At 48.0% G+C, this 13,671-nt stretch overlaps 1 protein-coding gene across 3 annotated transcripts; it reads left to right on the forward strand.

Annotated features, from left to right (window-relative positions):
• The first annotated feature begins 3,705 nt into the window (after nt 1-3,705).
• On the forward strand, nt 3,706-13,415 carry S100A10 (S100 calcium binding protein A10). 3 transcript variants are annotated; one of them, XM_081120593.1, is made up of 3 exons: nt 3,706-3,837; nt 10,497-10,639; nt 13,005-13,415. In XM_081120593.1, exons 2-3 carry the CDS (start codon nt 10,508-10,510, stop codon nt 13,164-13,166), a joined length of 294 nt encoding a protein of 97 aa, XP_080976719.1. In that variant the 5' UTR covers nt 3,706-3,837; nt 10,497-10,507; the 3' UTR covers nt 13,167-13,415. The 3 variants fall into 3 exon arrangements, with proteins under 3 accessions (XP_080976719.1, XP_080976717.1, XP_080976718.1); XM_081120591.1 differs by lacking the exon at nt 3,706-3,837 and adding an exon at nt 4,010-4,086 and having other exon boundaries at nt 10,494-10,639; XM_081120592.1 differs by lacking the exon at nt 3,706-3,837 and adding an exon at nt 4,010-4,086.
• Nucleotides 13,416-13,671: the final 256 nt, after the last annotated feature.

Genomic DNA, 13,671 nt, shown 5'->3' on the forward strand with positions numbered 1-13,671 from the left:
GATTCACACATGAACACAATGTCTGGGCAGACAGACTGCTGAGCTAGACTGCACATGGTTTCTGTGCAGTTCAGGGCACGACGCGATGCACATTAAGGAACTGTATGCATTTGTCGGGACCTCTGAGAGTATGTAAAGCAATGGAAAAAAATGTCCTTTGATGATCATTTTTTGAATGATCAGGGGGGTAATAGTTCTACTCAAACAGTGCCGCAGTGCTCATGTGATCAGTAGAATAGTGCAATTGCTATACATGCAACTTAATCCTTTTGAGCATGCTGCCAAAAATTCTAGCACACAAAAGAATGCCACTCTGTGCATCAGAGTTATGCTGTAACAGATAACCCCCAAATGCTGGGGTTCTTCCCCACCCATGTAACTAGACCAATAAGGGTGTTTCTGGTCAGCAGGTGGTTTTCCTCTGCTCAGTGATTCAGGGACCCAGGCTCCTTCCAACTGTGGCTCTTCTACCCCTCGAGCCTCAGATGGAGAGAAAGAATGTGGAAAAGTCATCTCTTAATGACCTTGGCCTGCAAGTGACACACATCACTTCCAGTCTCATTTGCTGGTAACTAGTTACAGTCCCACCTAGGTGCAATATGCTAGGAACACAATCCCAGCAACACCTCCACACTATGACGAGAAGAGCACTCATTTCTGGTGGACAGCTCACCTCTTTGCTGCAACCACAAACCCGAAAGAATTGAAAACCACTGGGTAATGGGTTTTGTTGCTATGCCAAATGGAGAAGTGGAAAAATACTCGATACAGCCTCATTGGTAGAACAACCCCTCCTGCTCCCACATTTTGTACACTGGGATGTACCACAGGCATGGTGGAGAACCCGAATGTTGCCTCCTCTTTGTTCTAGGGGCCACACTGTCCCTAGCCTCCATTCCCATTCCTCTGAAAGCCATTTGGTCAGCTTTTCTTTGTACATCTCTCCTTTAACCCCTGCCACCCCAGAGCTGGGGAGCTCTGGCTCTGATCGGTTGTCACCAGGGAAGCAGAGCTGTATAGCTGTACTTGTTTCTGGCAAAGACAAAAAAAAAAAAGTTGTTTTGATATAAGAATGAAGTAAGTCATGCCAGGATGTCATCACTCTTGGTCTGTTGATAAGCAGTCAGCTGCCCAGCTGCTAACGGGCCTCACCAGGGGCTTATGATAAGAACACATGGAGAAGCAGCATTGGCAAGGGGACATTCACATTATAAATACTGAGAGTTTATGAGGACTATCTGAGATTTTCCCTGCAGCAGCCTGTGAAAGAGATCAGCCCCCCTCCTCCACACACGCACACACACACACACAGGTGTCTTCATTCCCTAGCAATGTGCTCTAGCAACTAGGACTTTTACTTCGGCCCTGGCAGGTTGGTCACCGACTCTCCCAAGGGCTTCCTCTCATAAGAAAGTACACCTCATATCTAATTTGGACTTTATTTCTTCACCTCTCCTTGCCTAGAACAACAGTGTGTTTAATTCGTCATTTGTTTGGAGTTTGGGGCTTATTAAGAGATATTATCCTATATGCTATTAGCTTGTGAAATTATTATAATTCCCACGGCAAACCTGTGCTAGGTAAATTGCTGGCCGAGACAGAACTCTTGCTGCCTCAAAAGAAAAAACAAACAAACAAACAAGTCCACAGTCATAAAAAGCTGCATGAGGGCAGGAATAGTGGCCATCCTGCTGACCATTTCACCACTGTATCCTCAGCACTTAGCACAGTGTTTCCGAAACCGAGGGCCCTTCCATTTTGTAGCACCAAAGCCACTAGGGCCTGGGAATCTGGCTGGTGGCTGGGGAAGACAGTAGAGGCCACAGTGTAGTTGAATGGTTATTTGTTGAATGGAAAAAAGAAAAAAAAAGAATGAGTGAATGAATGAACATTCACGCTCTTGATAAATATTTAATGACATGAAAATAGTAAAGATAAAGTATTACGAGACAAGATAGACTACATAATTTTAGAATCAGTGTGATCACAATTTGGGAATCACATCAAAGCAAAGCAATTAGATTTACCTACTTTTAACGATTTTCAGCACTTTAGCCTGTCACTAAATAACTACCACCCAACCCACCAACAGATTTAATAGCACTTGTCACAATGGCTATTATTTGCTAATCCAGGCTGATGCCTGATAACTTTTCACGGAGAAGTGGTTGTACATCCTTGCGGTGGAGCAGGCTTCTGAGTCCTTTCTTCCTATTGGGTTGCACCTGGAACTTTTCCTTTGTTGCCCACTTTTTAGTGGGCAAGTTTTTATTTGGTGAAAGGTGGGAGACACAGCCTGGATCCAGATCCATTGCTTCAACTCACTTTTCTAAGTTCCCATTACAGATTCAAAAATGCCTTCTGTGTTTAATTTTTTTTTTAATCCCCTGAAATCCCCATATTATGTAAACATATATTATATATGCATTAAAAGACTAGAAGGAAATACATGAAAGTACTTATCTTTGGTTCATGCATTTACGAATAATTTTCTTTTCTTTCTTATACATTGCTATTATTTTCCAAATCTTCTACAATAAGAATGTAACATTTTTTACAATCAGATTTAAAAGTCATGATAAGTGGTATTGTAAAACTATCAAATTTGCCTCCCAAGGGGAATTGCTCTGTGACCACTCCAAGGGGGCTTGGAGGCCCTTCAACCTTGCCATAGTGTCCTATAGCTTCCTTACCATTCACTGAACTCCTGGATTTTAATTGTTTACTTATCTGTGTTTCAACAAGACTAGAAGCTCCTTGAGGGGAGCGACTGACTCAGCTCTGAATCCCGGGGCCCAGCACATACACTCAGCACTCCAAAGGCTTGTGAATCAAATGGAAAAAATCAAATAAGGAGCTTGCAGACTCCGGTGTTCTTATTCTAAACCCAGGCGCATCCTCCCTGGAACTAAAGGGATCCAGGATCTTCTCCCCTATTGACTGGACCCCGGGGCCTGGGAAGAACTTGGAAGCCTACGGGAAGATTTTGAAGAATTGCTCCCCAGAAGGGTCAGCTGCGTTGCAGGAACCCAGCAGGAATGAGAGTTGTAGTCCAAGTGGGGTTTTCCTGGCCGGGGCCAAGATCAGTCCCAGAGTAGCATTGGAAGGATTCCCTGAGTCTGCTCATTCCTTTGGACTCACTCACTCCCCCAGGGCCTCCCTTGGGAACAAAGGAGAATCCAGGACTCCAGGCCCGGCCCTTTTCCTCCAACAGCTGCCGAGTAGTTTGCACTTAACCCTAAACCACAATTAAAATAAATGGAGGAGGGAGGGATACGCCTCCGCTAGGCAACACTTAGGTTTTTCTCTAAATTTCTTCCAGAAATTTCTTCCAGGGGGTGTTGAGCACCTAACAGGCCAATTGCGGGATAAAAGGGAGGCTTTGAAACGTAGGTTTTAACAGTATCAGCTACAACTGCAGCTGAACTATGGACCCAGTGAAGCCACACACGCTTAGAGGAGAAAATCCCTTTGGACAAAGGGTTTGTAACGCCCCGGGAGCCGACCGGCCCCACGGCGCGCTCCCTCCCCGCCCCGCGGGGCCCCGCAGGAGGTACCAAACGCCGCGTCTCCGCGCGCGGCCCCCAGACCCGGGCGCAGGCCGCGAAGACGCTCCGGGCGGCGGGGACTCCACGCGCCCCGCCCCGCGGTGTCACCTAGAAAATAATTCCTAGACCTGGCTCGGGGCCAGCGCGCCCCACCCGCAGAACCGCTGGATTCTTTGATTTCCTCGCTCATTCGCTCGCTCTCCAAAACCAGCCCGAGAGGAAAGGCACGGCCGAGGGTGGGGATGTCCTGAAATATCCACGCGCGTTCCTGTAGGATGAGAAGTTTACGGTAATGTTGCCACTGGGGCCTGGAGGGAGGTCCCCCCGCACCCTCGGGGCGAGCAGGGTGTGGGCGCCCGGGGAGCGGTGGGGGGGCAGGAAGAGGCGGGAAGGGGTGGTGAGAGCCCGGGCCCGACACCCGCCCAGGCTCCTCCTGCCTCCCCCCGCCCCCACCTACTAAGGCGCGCAGCCCGCGGCGCTCCGCTCACTGGCCGCGCGTCCCGACCCGCAGAACGATCGCGCCGCGCCTCCCGCCAAGGTGAGTCCCGCCCGCGGCCCCGCGGCTGCCCCCCGCCGCGGCCCGCGCCCACGGGAAGCCCCTCATCGGCGGCTCGGGCCCACGGGCCGGGCTTCGTGGGGTATCCCAGCGCCTGGGGTGGGGGGATCCGCGCTCTGGCCACGCCCAGGCGAGGCGAGCGGCGCCCGGGCGCGACCCCTCCCCAGATCCTCGCGACCGTAGGAGGCGGCGCTCGTCCGTTATTACGGCTCTTAGGCGTTGGTGCCCCGAGGTCTGATCGCTCCTCCATTTCTGTTGCTTTCTTCACTCCCACTTGCCTACTTTTCGACCTGTCTCCCCAGTTACCCGAACCCCTGCTTCGGGCCCCTTGTGGCGGCACGTTTCTTTGTGGGCTGCAGCTGCAGGCTGACGTCTGCCCAGCTGTTCGCATCCTCGGGGCTGGACCCCCAGGGCAGGCGCGGGGAGGGCCCGGCGGGTGGCAGCCGGCAGATACCCTTCCTAAGGGACACGCGGCGGTCCCTGGCCCAGATGCTGCAGGTTGGGCTTCCTGTTGTTTGTCTGCTGAACGTGAAGGTTCTTACTGCTGAGGGAGGGAGGTCTGTTTGATTTCTTTATAAAGCAGTTTTGCAGCGGCGGGGGAGGGGGACTGTGTTAAGGGATTTCTCTACAGAAAGGGTTTTCCCCCTCTTGCCACCTTAATTAAACAAGCGAAATTAAAAAGAAATAGGGGAAAAGCAGGCTTGGTGAAGGACCTCCCAACCCAGATTAATCTGGCCCAGTGCAATGAGACGGAGATAAGTGTGCTGCGTACCTGGTCACACTTGAACTTGGCCGAAAGAACGGCACTGAAACCCCGACTCTGCCGCGTTGGGTGGGAGTGGTAAGGAGCGCAGAGGGCTGAGGCCAGACTCTGGAATACATTAAGCCCACCCCCACCGCTTCTCTCCAGGGGAGCGGGGAGCACTGCAGGGCGTGGTTAGCAAGAAGGCTCCAGGGTTCTCCTAGTGGATGGAGGCCTGTGACTCAGCTGTGAGACCATGTGGGTGTGGCCCTGATGGTTCCAGCAACTCTCTGCAGATGGTTTGGACAGGACACTCCCTGAAGGGAAAGGGGAACTGTGCCATCTTAGAGGGCATTTTCCAAGAGGAAGTGAGTCACACCAGGACTGGCTGGCAATCTGAAGGAGAGGTTTCTTGACTGAACTGTGGGTGAGGGCGGCAATTAGATTAGAAAGGCCACCATGCCACCACCACCGCTGGGTTATCTGCTTTAAGCCTGTTGGCTGCCTCAGCTTTGCTGGGGAGGTAGCTTTTCAGTAAAGAGGTTTGCAGTTGCTGCAGAATTCCATTCCCCCACTCCCCTGCAGTTTGAGTTTCAACCTGCAGCAGATTTTTATATCCTGAGCTTCACGTGAGAGGCCAGGCTCATGGAAACACCCTATCAGTGATCTTTGCCTCTGACGTGTCTCAGCAAATTGCACAAGATAATGCCAGAGGTTGGAGCACGAATGAGTTCATATAACTCATTTGAAATTTCTTTAGCAACCTTGCCCCCACAGATTCCTGTCCTGTTTCTATTTAATCATCTCTTCTAAATAGTATATGCCTTCCTTGACAGCCCAAAGCTGCTTTCTTCATCATGGTCCTTGACCCACCATTCGGAGTTTCTTATTTCAGTTCCTCAAATGTTCTTGAGAGTCCACTGGGCACAAAGCTTCCTGACTTCTCGGTGATGGATGCTCTTCCCTGACGTTTCCTCCGTCCCACATCAGATGGGCCCTCTTCCTCCCCTGTCAGGCTTCTAGCCAGCCTCTCAAGCAGCAACCCCAGTGATACCAGGCCTTGGTCTGGGTGGAGCTGAGACTGGGTGCCTCCCTGCTTTCCACTGACAGTTCCAAAAATGTGACTTTTTTAGAGCACTGCCCATTTGGTATGCCCTTGGCTACAGTCCAGTCTTTTAAAGTTGGGGAAAACAATGGAATCCTTTCAGGGTTATAATGTATGAATTAGCACTCAGAGTGCTGGAAAAGCTGGACGGGAGGAAGTTTTAGGATCTTGCTTAACCATTCCATTTTCCTAGGGACTCCACAATTTAGGAATATCACAGCAAAAGCAACAAGAATGAATTACCTATTTTTAACAATATTCAGCATTTCCTAGCCCTTCACTAAGTAACTGCCACCCAACCCACCAGCGGATTTAATAGCAGCTGTCACAATGGCTATTGTTTGACAATTCTTCAAGGAAGAGTAGACAGATGTGCACCGCTGGGGTAGAGCAGGCTTCTGTGTCCTTTCTTCCCATTGGGTTGCACCTGGAACTTTTCCTTTGTTGCCCACTTTTTAGTGGGCAAGATTTATGTTTGGTGAAAGGTAGGAGACAGCCTGGATCCAGATCCATTGCCTCAAATCATGTTTTCTTAATTTCTTTTGAGGATCAAGTTCAAGAATGCCTTCTGGGTTTAATTTCCACCACCCCACCACCCCCAAATTTTCTTTTCAAAATCTCTGAAGCAAAAGGAAGGAAACCTCAAACACATTTTAAATAATAGATGTTTGTTTTTACTGACACCCTGCCAATTATTTTCTGGGTGGGCTGCAAGAAAACTACAGTATGGACGAGCAAAGTAAATCAAACCTCTTGCTCTTTAGAAGAGTGCTTTTTAAAGTTATGGACTAGATCTGGGCATGGGTCCAGAGCAAACACTTGAGATTGCTCAGGAGCAAGCACTTTTGTAAGGAGGCCTCCTGCTTCCCTGCTGCTCCTAGGAGAATCAAAATTGACATTATCAATTTCATTCTTACTGATTCTTAAGCAGGCTCTAATCAGGCAGGGTGCTAGCTACTGGGAACCCTGCTCAAGGAGCCTACAATCTAGTGTGGAGGGGGGCAAACATTTAATTAGAGTGTATGCCATATTTTTAAATAGTATGCTGGCGAACTTCCCAAAAGCAAGCACTGTGGAGTGAGTGTTTGCCTGTTTATCTGTCAGTCTGTCTCTGACACATGACCAGGACATGCAAAATGTAGGAGATCCGAAAATGGAAAAGTGAATTTTCTCCATTTGTGGAGTCCAGAATTCTTTTCTGTAGAGAAAACTACACAGAGAAAGACTATGGATTTCCGAACCTCCACTCTTAAGACCTATTGCCCAGGCAAACAGGAAATATACAGATCTCAGAATGAAATGATTCAATAAAAATGAGTGGACAGTGAGGTAGTTGCATCCTGTGGAGCTCCCAGTGAGAGAGCAGAGCTGGAGAAGCATGAACTACAAATTGGGGTGGACCAAAACACGAGACAGAGAAGTCACATCTGGGTCTGACCAGACCTGTTTAGCAGGACGCATATTTCCTCCGCTTACGGAATGTGCTTTCCTCTGTACTCTACTGTTTCACTCATAGGCGGCCCCTTTTGGGCCCTTTCCAGGCCCTTCCCAGCTCTCCTGTCCTCTTGCCCAGCTTGAGCTACCAGGTTTTCAGCCCAGACGTGGGTGATCACACCTGCCAACGGGGCTATTTGACTGATTCATCCATTCGGTCATTTAGCAAACACTTATTTAGTGTTTCATGGATAGAACAGAATGATTCACAGTTCTTATCCCAGGTAGAGAGACAGACAGGTGAACAAATAAATGGATCGAGTGTTTCAGGTGCAGGAGTGAGTTGTCTGCCTCTTAGCCCCAGCCCCCAGGCCCTCCAGTGAGAAATGTACCCAAACCAGAAGCAAGAGTCCCACCCCCTGCCCGCTTGGAGCATGTGGGGTGGGTGGGGGGACAGAAACCCCAGGTTCAAGGCCCTGAGCTGCTGCTTTTAGCAACCAACGGTCAGTGCCACAGTCAGCCCTGCCCAAGATGGGAGGGCTGGCAGCGCTGACTCAGTGGGGCAGCGGCTGTTCTTGGAGCAGAGCTAAGTGATCCATCCGCTACCGAGAGAGCAGTTTTAATCATAACATTTCCCCCCTTTCCCTCATCTTACTGTAAAACCAGTGTGCTGGCTCCTCCTTCAGAACAGTTAACTCGCTCCATCCCTGGTCAGTGCCCTCTGGGGCCCAGGTTACTGAGGAGATGGTGGGCATCTCGTCTGGTTTTCAGAGCTGTTTTTACCCTCACGGCCTTCCATCTCCTGGCTAGTCCCCATTCTGCATTCTCATTGCAAATGTAAGACAAATAGTCAGCTGGCTGCTGTGTTGACAACCCATTTGCTGAACAAAACTGGTGAGAAAGAGGAGGGGGAGGGGCCCAGTGGGGCAGGGATGTGGCTTGAGAGAGGAAAGCTCTGTCACTTCAGATGAGCCTGGATGAGGAGGAGGTGGGATTGGAGGGACCTGGGACCTCAGTGCTGACTAAGGGAAGACTGTCCTCACCCTCGTGAGGAAGACGTCCAAGGGTGGCCAAAATTTCCTCAGCTTACAACCTGTTTTTCTTAAACATTCCTAAGTTAGCCTGGTCTCCTATTTAGGGCTCCTCCCTCTGGCTTTGCAGGGCACTTTCCTCCTGCTCTCCCTGTGAAGAAAGTGAACTAGGTGTCCCCCAGCCGGTTCCAATTTCTGGGATCTTTGGGAATTTGTCACAAAGAGCTCTGCTGCCCTGAGCTTGGGCACAGGTATTTTTAAACCTTTCCTGAGTTATTTCAGAACCGGCGTGGGATCCCACATTTTCCTCCCACAGGTGACTCACTCAGTTGAGTTCTCGTAAGTTGTTGGCCTTCCAGAACTAATCCAGGCAAGGCTGGCTCCGCCTAAGCCCACTGCCATCTGAAATCATATGGGAGATGGGGACGGCCAGGCCAGACCTGACTGTGCAGGAGGAGAGGGGAAAGGGTGTGTCTGGGTTCCCTGGAATTCATCTCCCAGTGGACCTTGAGCATTCATTTGCTGTCTCTCCAAGAGCACTGCCTTCCAGATGAATCATGCCAGACTCTGGTTTATAGCACTCTCTAGAGTAGCACATTCTTTGGCATGCTGGTTCCTATACTTTTCTGGGTATTAAGGGGTAGAATTTACTATTCTTAAGTGTAATTGCTCAATCCTCGTGTTCACCAACTCCACCTTCTCCTCTGTAAAAGACAGCATTTAGGGGTCTGCTTTGAAAATCACCTGTCAGCAGCAGAAACCACACTGGAAGCCTGTCTCAGGCTCCTATGGGCTCTCTAGCAGGGGAAGGTGCTAGCCTGTCCTTCAACCTGTGCTATTCTTGTGTTTTGTTGTTGTTGTTTTAGGGAATGGTCTATTATAGTCGCCATTCAAGTTCACCTGTTTCCTCTCCAGTAGTGATTTTAGGCGATGTTAGCCAAAGCTGCTCTATTCTTGCCAAAGCATTCCTTCCAATTAAGCCAAAGTCCATTGAGCTTCTATCAAGTACTAAGCACTGGGTCTTGATGGGACATATAACCCCAGATCATTATACCTGAATATAATCCGACTTGTTTCCTTTCTTTTAAATTCTTCATGATGAGAAGCTCTTGCTCTTCCACTGCATCCTAGACTGTGAAAGTAACTCTCCTGTCCTTGCTGCCCAAAATATATCAGGTCCCCAAAGGGGTTAGGATGTACTGTTACTTCTTCCTTCGCAAGGAACTAGAGAATGAGCTTTGGGTAGCTTTTATTCAGGTCAGATAACTGCATTTACTACCAAAGATGCAAATAAATATCTTTGTTGCAATCACTAACAAGTTCAAAGCTTTAGTAAAGAATACATACCCAGCAGACAAAATTCATTTGTAAGCAGATTTCTAAACCTTAGAATTAGGCTGAACCGGGTTAGCCAGTTATACTTGGAGGGCTGAAGTTTTGCTGTTCACCAGGCCTGACTGTGTGGGTTGTTGGTATCCCACACTATCTGAGAGTCCCATTTACCGGCGCCAAGAGAAATGAAGAAACATACGTTCTTTCAATAGGCAGCTCTGTTAGTTAAAAAGAGGGATACTGGTCTCACGTTTCCAAAGGATTAAAGATCTTATTTTTCATTAGGTGATTTATGCGGAATTAGTGGGCAACTAGATAAATCCCTCATTCAGAGCATCAGTACCTGTGGTGCCTATTTCCATGAGCAGGAGGCCCAATACCAGGGGTGAATTGCTTCTTAGATTTATTGAATTTTGCAGCTGGAAAGAATCAAATGGATGATCTAATCACCCTCTTTCCAATTATTCTCAAAAGACTGGCAATACATATAGCTTAAAAAGCAATGTAGCTCTTGCCAATGTGGCTCAGTTAGACTTTGTCCCCTGAACCATAAGGTTGCTGGTTGGATTCCCAGCCTGGGCACATGCCCGGGCCGTGGGCGCAATCCTTGAGGAGGGGCATGCAGGAGGCAGCCAATCGATGTGTTTCTCTCACATTGATGTTTCTCTCTAAAACTCAATAAAAAAAATATTTTTAAAAAAGTTAATGTAAACTCTGTTTCTTTACACCCTTTAATATGTTTCAGCAGACCTCACCAAAATGCCGTCTCAAATGGAACACGCCATGGAAACCATGATGTTCACGTTTCATAAGTTTGCTGGGGATAAAGGCTACTTAACAAAGGAGGACCTGAGAGTGCTCATGGAAAAGGAGTTCCCTGGGTTTTTGGAAGTAAGTATTGAAAGGCTCACAAAGAACCAGACATGAAATTCAATGCTTCTAGGCCCTGGCTCCTTTCCCTTCTTTCCATCCCTTGCCTGTGAAGGTCCCTACTAGAAAGGTGTTTTCATTCATTTATTTATTAAATGTTATTGAGTATCTACTGTTTCTAAGATACTGTAGGGGAAACAGAGGGTAAAGAAGACACAGCCTCTGCCCTGCCCTCACGGAGCTTACAATTGGGAGGTGAAATAAGACTTCACAAAAGTAACCACAACAGGAGGTGTTTGTTAGAGGGAAACCATCTTGAATCACTGCATCCATTGAGACTGAGTTACAGGGAAAACCTTTCTCAAGAGTCACCAACAAGGCTGCCTGGTTGCCCTCAGGTCCGTAAACCTGGTGTTGGAGATGCCACATCCTGGTCACATTCACTTTGAGCAACGAGAATCGCCCTTCTTAAATCCCTTCATATAAAGGCTTTTTAAACTTCTTTCCATCTCTAATCTAAAGAAACGGTGCCAAGCATCTGCTGAATGAGAGCCAGTAACTCCAGAAACAATTGCTCTTCATGTTGAAAATGCTCTGAGAGCACAGGAGCCTAGCTTGGGTGTATCCCTCACCTTTATCAGGCCGAGGGGTCGTGGAGAGTGGAAGAGGACTCTGCCGGCAGCTCAGATACATCACTCAGGGCGTTAGGCCGTGAGACACACTTGTCCTTTTACACTATAGGCCCTGAGAGATGGTACTTGCATTTTGCTGAAGATGAAACATTGTTTGACAAAACATTAGATGAAAATGCAAGTCCTTCTTTCCCTGCCACAGCTGGAGTCCCTTGAGAGGATCGTTACTGAGCTTGGTGTAGAACAATGCATTAGCCTCTACAGGGTGAAGGGAGACAATGGTAAAAGGCTGGGTCCTGCCTCTTGTCATCTGCCTGGACAATGCCACATTAGGCGAGTGCCTGACTCCTGGCTCAGTAAACTCGGGGTTTATAGTATACTATGACTTACATGTCAATACCAGTTAAATAAACAGATATAAACAGCCTAACTAATCTCTCAGAGCTGCAGTTACCACAATGCTATCCCAGAATGAGTTAGAATATCATGTTATTCTGCTTTTGTACAGTCCTGTGATACAGCCCCAGACCAGGAGCTGGTTGACACGGGGCAGGTTGCTTTAGATGGTTGGGCCTCAGTTCCCTCCTCTGTAAATGACAGGGCTGGATAGAATTATCTCCAAGTTCACTTTCAGTTTCTGTGGCTCTTTCAGGCAAGGACAAAGTATGTTTGTTATAAGCGTGCCCATCACGTGAACAGAGGCATTCTCAGTACACTAAATACTCATTAGCCATGTTGTTGCATAAGTTAGAAGTCGGCATGACAATCACATGAGGTACAGACCCTTCCTCCCTAAAGGCTTTCTGGCGTAGGACACACAAAGGGTGTATGTGGCACAGAGTACTGAACATGGTGAAATTTATTCCAGGCATGGAGTCAATTCCAGGCACACCCACACTCACTGCATTAGCGGAGCATTTTGTTTCTAAAGTTGACTCCTGTCATCCAAACTTGACTCCTTCTGACCACAGCCAGGAAGCTGGGGGTGAGGCCAGAATTAACTGAAACCCACCAAAAACACAGGTGGCTGCATAGAGCAAGTTCTAGTTGTTTGCTTAGCGTAGGAGTTTGCAGTCCTTGCGTAGGAAATGCGGATGCTTTACCTTAAGCGATTTTCTAGTGCAATTTGTAAGCATCCAGCACACTTGAGACATTGAGTGTCATGTATACAATCAATGAAATTCATAAATACTTTACTTGGGCACCTCTTTAAAATCCATAAGACAATGACCAGAAACTTACTCCCTAAATAATCTCATGCGATCGTTTCATTTTTAAAGGATTTGACTATCAGGAATAACAGTTTGTTAAGAGGACGTAAGTTTAAACTAAAAATGGGGAGTTTCAGGTGGTTCTTAAGCGGCGTCTCATGATTTAAAAACTGTGGGAATAGTTGAACTGGAAGCAAAGCAGGTCAGAAGGCGATGCTGGTTCAAACTGGCAAGAACTGTGGACTGAGAATTAGGAGGCCTGGGCCTACCTTCTCTGCACAGACTAGGCCATTGCTAAGGTCCCTATAATTATATGAAAAAATGCCGTGGAAACCTCTTTCCTAGTTTAAAGTAAATTACAATTCACTGAAATGCTTCCTCAAGGCAGCAAAATCCATTTAGATGACCTCCAAAGGTCACTTCTGACCTAAAACAAGAATTCAGATCATTGAGCGATTATATACATGGTTGTCAGCAGCACAAATCAAAGAAGCTATCACTGCAACCGCTGGCTGATGTTTCCCACCTTTGTTCATTTTTCAGAATCAAAAAGACCCTCTGGCCGTAGACAAAATAATGAAGGACCTGGACCAGTGCCGAGATGGCCGGGTGGGCTTCCAAAGCTTCTTTTCGCTGATTGCGGGGCTCACCATCGCGTGCAATGACTATTTTGTGGTGCACATGAAGCAGAAGGGAAGGAAGTAGGCGGCACCGAGCAGTTGCTTCCGCCCTGAGAGAGCTCTCCCAGGGGGGCCTACGGAGTAGGTGCCCCCCACAGCTTCCCCCGTATGAGGATTTCATGAGCCGATCGGGACCCTTCAAAAATGTACAAATAAAATCGCACCCCCACTCAACAAGGGAAAGAAAAGCCAATGGAAGCCAGATAAGCTTTTGATTTTTATATTGGTTGTGTCCTCTTGCCCTCAATAAACAAATTTCTTTTTTAGTTCCTAATTTGAGACAGAATGTTTGTTACTTCTTCAGAAATGCTTGTTCCCTGCTTCATTTCAAGAAAAAACAAAAGCCCAGCCGGGCGTGGCTCAGTGGTTGAGCATCGACCTAGGATCCAGGAGATCGAGGTTCGATTCCCCGTCAGGGCACAGGCCCGGGTTGCGGGCTCGATCCCCTGTCGGGGGCGTGCAGGAGGCAGCCGATCAATGACTCTCTCTCATCACTGATGTTTCTGTCTCTCCCTTCCTCTCTCTGAAAT

This window comes from Miniopterus schreibersii, assembly GCF_964146895.1.
Source record: "Miniopterus schreibersii genome assembly, chromosome: 19".
NCBI classification, from domain to species: domain Eukaryota; kingdom Metazoa; phylum Chordata; class Mammalia; order Chiroptera; family Miniopteridae; genus Miniopterus; species Miniopterus schreibersii.